Source organism: Silurus meridionalis, chromosome 27, assembly GCF_014805685.1.
Source record: "Silurus meridionalis isolate SWU-2019-XX chromosome 27, ASM1480568v1, whole genome shotgun sequence".
In the NCBI taxonomy this organism is placed as follows: domain Eukaryota; kingdom Metazoa; phylum Chordata; class Actinopteri; order Siluriformes; family Siluridae; genus Silurus; species Silurus meridionalis.
Window position 1 is genome coordinate 5,185,033 of NC_060910.1, and position 6,000 is coordinate 5,191,032.

At 38.3% G+C, this 6,000-nt stretch overlaps 1 protein-coding gene across 1 annotated transcript; it reads right to left on the bottom strand.

Moving 5' to 3' along the window:
* Window positions 1-494: 494 nt before the first annotated feature.
* prdm12b (PR domain containing 12b) lies at window positions 495-4,183 on the bottom strand. Its single transcript, XM_046841997.1, has 5 exons — window positions 3,730-4,183; window positions 2,260-2,450; window positions 2,016-2,171; window positions 1,768-1,882; window positions 495-1,658 (listed from the first exon to the last, which is right to left on the bottom strand). Exons 1-5 carry the CDS (start codon window positions 3,947-3,949, stop codon window positions 1,231-1,233), a joined length of 1,110 nt encoding a protein of 369 aa, XP_046697953.1. The 5' UTR covers window positions 3,950-4,183; the 3' UTR covers window positions 495-1,230.
* Between the last annotated feature and the right edge of the window lie 1,817 nt (window positions 4,184-6,000).

The window sequence follows — 6,000 nt, forward strand, 5'->3', positions numbered from 1 at the left end:
TTTCTAATTTTTTAATCTAGTAAGTTTAGTGTTACCCCATGCCTAAAAACTCCATGGTCAGTACTAGTGCACACACTTAAGTTTGAAGGTTTTGCACCAATAATATAATGGCTAAATGTGGTACAGTGGAACCAAACAGAAAAGTTTACTGCCATATTTGTTTTGATGCTTTTTTTCAATGTTGTGCAAATAATAAGTCATGTGATTTTCTGGACAGTATTGATTGCCTGAAAAAGAAGCCTTAACTCAAAAATTTAGTTAAAGCTACAGCAAACATTTTGGCAAATTACACTTGTATGTCAATGACTTCCATTTTTGAAGATTAAAAAAGGGATTCCTTTTATTTCCACTTTTCCAGTGTTTTCATTTTTGTTTTGTTTTTTTATAAATTATGTTATAATAAACTTTATAAGTGTGGATTTATTATTATTATTATTATTATTAATAAAGACATGAGCATACTAAATGTTTTTTACAAAAATGAGCATACAGTGTGAATATTCAAAGAGTTTATTTCAGCAAAGAAAAAGTACATAATATAATAAAGCCAATTATTCTTATTTACGTTTTACATACATACACAAATAAAGTGACTGTTCAGTAAATTGCAGAAGTAGATTTTACAATTATATTCACATTACTGTACAAACCCTTACACATAATCATTTACAATTGTGCTCCTGATTTTTTTCCCCCATCTGACGTGACATGCAGGTCAATAGATGGATCCAGTGAGGCTTAAAAACTGCTCATTGCAGACCCCCTAATCCACCATCATTTTTAGGTTTTTATTAAAAAATAGTTTTGTGCCTATGTTTTTCTCACCTATAGTGGGGGATTTGAACATGCTGTCATTTTTTTGTTTGTTTTATTTTCACTGTAACATGTTGCATGCAAAGATGAATCGAGTACACACTTTGACCACCTCATTGACATTGCTCGCTCCTGGATGAGCCACACAGAACACATACTGTATCAGTAGACCCAAGGCTTCTACTGAGAACTTTCTGCTGTTTCTTGCTTTGAGAGTTCAACACTAGGGTCGTACAAAAAAAAACCGCACTCTGGTTGCTCAAGTCACAACTTGAGCTCCTGTGCGTAAAGCACACCGAGTCTCCAGCACACAGCCAAAGAGCATGAACAAGACAGCATCCACTAAGGGGACGTGCAGCTTCGGATAAGCTCTGGGGGGCTGTAAAGTTTGAAAGCAGAGGGGACACTTTCACAGCCTCAAAGCACCATAGTGGGGATGTGGTGCACCAGCGAGGCAGGGTGAGGAACCGCTGCCATTTGAGGAGGAGGAGGAGGTGGGGAGGGGGTCTGCAACCCCACCACGGACCCGGAACTGGGTGGACGGTGCCTTGCGCTTTTCTGGTGCGCACGCAGACCGGCCAGCTGCGAGTATGCGCTTTGGCACACGTGGCATTTGTAGGGGCGCTCGCCGGTGTGCAGGCGCACGTGGTTGCGCAGCGTGGAGGACTGACTGAACCGGCGGTTGCAGAAGCGGCACACGAAGGGCTTGTCGAGCGTGTGGATGCGCATGTGCGAGCGCAGGTTGCTGCGCGAGTTGAAGCCGCGGTGGCAGATCACGCAGCGCATGCGGCCCACCGTGCCAAGGGACGTGACAGACGACGAGGTGTCGCACACGTGGAAATCATCTATGAGCAAAAAACAGAGAAAGTGAACGCCTCAGGAATGATTTTTTACATAGTGAACGGTGATTTTAACATTTTTAAAACTACACCATAGACACCAATGAAATCTTACCATTTTTATGTTTTTTCTGATGTTCCTCGTCTATGCCAGGGACCCCAGGGATGCCCAAAAAGGTGTTGTGCGAATTTCCATACCATACCAGAAGTTCCTGATCTGGTGGTATTGTCTAAAGAGAAAATCAGAAAATTATTATTTAGAAATAAAATATACATAAAAATGTATTATTATTATTGTTATTGTTATTATTATTATTATTATTATTATTATTATTATTATTATTATTATTATTATTATATTACCTCCACTGCTTTGTAGAATATGCTGCTTCCAATCTGCACCACCTCCAGGTTCTGCTCCTGCTCATTCCGAGCACATTTGATGTAAGTCATCCAGCTACGATGATCTTCTTGGCTGGCATCGATGAAGTAGCGCACTGTCCCGTCCTCATTAAAAACCTTGAGAACAAATATGAACATGACATAAACAAAAGAACATCTCACACACTCTGTTCACTGACATCCAGAAGTCTCCTGATGCCCTCACCTCCCACATGAGGTTGTTGTTCTTGAAGAGGTCTACGTGTTCAGGTGCAATGACCCTGCCTGTGAAAGGTCCCATCTCGGTGCCTGCTTTAATCCATGTCTTGGAGAAGATGCCCAGACCTTCACCAGGGATGGAGCTCTGTGCGATGATCACCTCACTGGGTAATACCAGACTGGACAGCTTTTGCACCTCTGCAGAAAATATACAGAGGGAAAGAAGTTTATAACTGAATCATATTCAAGTTAATAAATTATATATAAGTTTTCTATCACATCTGTACATCTGGAAAAAAATCAATTATATATTTTCAATTAAACATTTTTTGGAAGTTATTTATCAAATGTGATGAAAGTGATGGTAAATGAGTTTGTGAATGTATGTATATAAATGTGTACAAAATAAAATTCCAAAAATGTATAATTCATTGCAGCTATACAACAACACACACATTGCATTCATTCATCCACAGGTTATTTATTGAAAAGCCTTTCAATTAATATGTTTCAATAAAAATAGGTGTCTAAAGCATTCTGCACGCTTTCTTCTCCAACATCCCACCACTGCATAAGAAAAGCCGCCCCCAAATCAATGTGAAATCGCTCTTTAAAAACGCTGAATGGGCAGATTTGTTCTGCTTTTCAATGGGAATGGGTATGAACATCTCCTCACGCTTTGAAAGAAAATGCCTCATTTCATACTTATCTATTAAAGGACCTTTTAGAAATAAATCTACCCTGGAAATAAATGCATAACTGATTTTAGATGGGAAAAAAAATGGAAAAGAGATTAGACGGCTGACATGCGTGAACGGGGATCAGACCAAAACTTCACGCTGTAACAATGTCGGAACAGAAAACTTAAGAAAAAGAAGAAAAAAAAAGAAAACGGTTTAGGATACGGATGGAGAAAAGAAAGAGAGAAAGAAAGAAATAATAGAGCTTTTCTTTGCCTTTAATTCTTTCTCAATGCAAACTTTTTTTTAGGTCAATCCCATCATTAACCTTATGAATTTAATATCCTTATTTATGTCAACTCTTATTAGTCTGGGTTCAAATTGATCTGATTACACAATGTAAATATCACAAAATAACGAAAAGAAATTTTGAGAACATTTTTCTGTCCATTATTTTTACTTCTGTACAATAAAGAAAGGAATAAAATAATGTTTAAGAACAAAAAGGGTTTTAATTTATGTTGATGTTTTGGTCGCGCTCAATATCATAATAATAATTATTATAAATGAAATAAAATTAAGAACTAATAATAGTTTTTTTTTCACACACTTTTTGTACAATAATAATAATGAGCACCACAAATAAATGCTTTACAGATTGAAATGAAAGTTTGAGAACAGCATGATCTTTCTCTCTAAAAAAATTAAAGCCTATTATTTTCTTTTTAAACTAAAAAAATGTATTAAAAAAGGGGGTAGAAAATGTTAGTTGGAGAAAGTAGTGATATGACACTCACCTCCGGAGAAGGACTGAGCAAGAACCTCAGCAGTGAAGGCCGTTTTGGGTCCAGCGGCGCTGCTCTTCTCCTCGAACAGATGCTCCCCGAGCGCGTTCCTCCAACGTCCGTACAGGAAACTGTGCAGGATGTCTGAGGTGATAATGTCTGACAGAGCCAAAGTGTGTGGCTTAAATCCAGCCTTCAGGGCCAGAGCTTCAGCAGGCAACACGGAACCCATAATATCTAATCTCACACTGAATAAACAGCTTTAGGATGAAACGTCTCCTTATCTGCAATGCTCACAAAAATAACAGTCTAATTTAGATATGCATATAAAATGTAGATTTTGTTAAAAATCTCTCTAAATCTGAGGTCGATCTTCCTCGTGGTGCTGAAGCTGTTTCTTTTTTGCAGGCTCCCGGTGGGTTTTATATAAGCGTTAGGGTCTGACCTGCGGTAATTAGTTATTAATGACCCACCCCTTGTGTGCTGTGTGTCTGTAGACTTGTTCTAGCACAGGGGGGAAACGCACGCTATTTATTGGGTAGCCATCAGGTGGGGGCAGTGTGTGTGTGTGTGTGTGTGTGTGTGTGTGTGTGTGTGTGTGTGTGTGCGTGCGTAAGTGTGTGTTCAAGCACTTTTTTTTTTTTTTTACTAAAATAAGCAGCCTCTCTGTCACACTTGTGAAAATGGCCCTCACTGGTGCTCCTGGCAGGGAAAACACTAAAGCACACCAGAGACACAACATGGAACCTCTGCATGAAAACAAGCTAGAAAGATGGATGGATTAACAGAAGGGAAAAAAAAAATGATGGCAGAAAAAAAAAGTTAAGAAAAAATGACAGCGCATCTTATTTATGGGATAAATTTTTTTGCTAATAGAGGAACATTTATTAAATTTAACAGCAAAGAAATTTCATAGAAATAATAAAATAATAATAAAATTAATTAATACAAAATTATAAAAACATGGTCGGGGGGGGTGCGTTCATATATTATAACTTTAGCAATTTGCTCATTTGCATTAAATCAACTTTGTAAAACCTCGTTTTTACATCTAAGAGTAAAAGAAACATTTTTTTAAAAATATTTATTTATTTATTTATTGTTTACAAAAGATTGAAGCATCGTCAAAACAACCGAATGCGACATCCAGGATCTAGTAAACATATCGAAATTAAAAGCAAATATTCCAGCTGAATAGATTTTAATGACGTTCTTAAACTCAATAATATGTAAAGCCGCTTGGGTCAAGTCTTTTATTTCGTCCTTTTTTTCAGGCCAAAGTGATTTAATATTCATGGATATTAATTTAAAGTCTTTAGGTATTGTAAGAAGGGGGGAATATGGGCTTTTCTTTGAATAGCTCCACGTCTTTCTCCCTTCTCTTTTTCAAGGTTGATGGACTGAGCTTAAATGGGCCGATTTCCCCCCTTTTTTTCCAACAGGGAGGACATCTTTATTCCGTCCCCCGGCTTGCAGGGTTTCCCATTCAGCTTTCTCCGATGTAATGTCGGCCGCAAAAAATCAATCTTTCACGGTGTTCTTTGAGGGCGATTTGACATCCGTGCACTCGTGTTGGGGTGTTTTTTTTTTCTTCTTCTTTTGGGAGGACTACAAGGGGAAGGTCCGAAAAAAGTCTGGTCAAGGTTGGGGTATGTGAGAAAGAGAGGGAGGAGAGGAAAGAGTGAAACAGGACGGGACATGAGCGCAAAGTAGAAGGAGGAGAAGAAAGGTGAAGAGAGTGATGATGGAGAGGAGAGACAGAGACAGACAGAAAGGAGAAATGAAATGGGGAGAAATGGAGACATTGAGCGAGAGACAGAGAAGGGGCTACAGTGAGAGAGAGAGAGAGAGAGAGAGAGAGAGACAGTAGGTGAGTGGCAGGGCATGAAAACAGATTAGGACTCAACAGCTGCTTTTTGAGGGACCTAAACTCCCCCCCCTCAAGGTTTCTCCCCTTATTAGGCACTTGCCCCTCCTCGGTGAATAGGATTTGCACACACTTAAATTGATTTATATTTATTGTAATGAAATATTTATTGCATTCATTTTGTTTCATACAAAATATGCCACAGTTTGTTCTTCTAAAATAAAAAAGCTGACACGAAACAAGCAAATATGTTTGGCCACCTTACACATCAATTACAAATTCAGTTTTTTTAAAGAAAAATACATGCTCTGAAATAGTGAAGAACACTAGATATAATAAAACACAGACTATCGCGTGCACATTACGCATTTACTATCATATAGATAGTATTGTTAGTTGTCACCACACGTGCGTAA

Excerpts from the sequence above, each read along its gene's own strand:
- prdm12b (XM_046841997.1), bottom strand. The coding sequence starts at position 3,949 with ATGGGTTCCGTGTTGCCTGCTGAAGCTCTGGCCCTGAAGGCTGGATTT. Across the intron at positions 1,883-2,015 it reads TATTCTACAAAGCAGTGGAG|ACAATACCACCAGATCAGGA; the intron begins GTAATATAATAA and ends TTTTCTCTTTAG. Across the intron at positions 1,659-1,767 it reads TCAGAAAAAACATAAAAATG|ATGATTTCCACGTGTGCGAC; the intron begins GTAAGATTTCAT and ends TTTTGCTCATAG.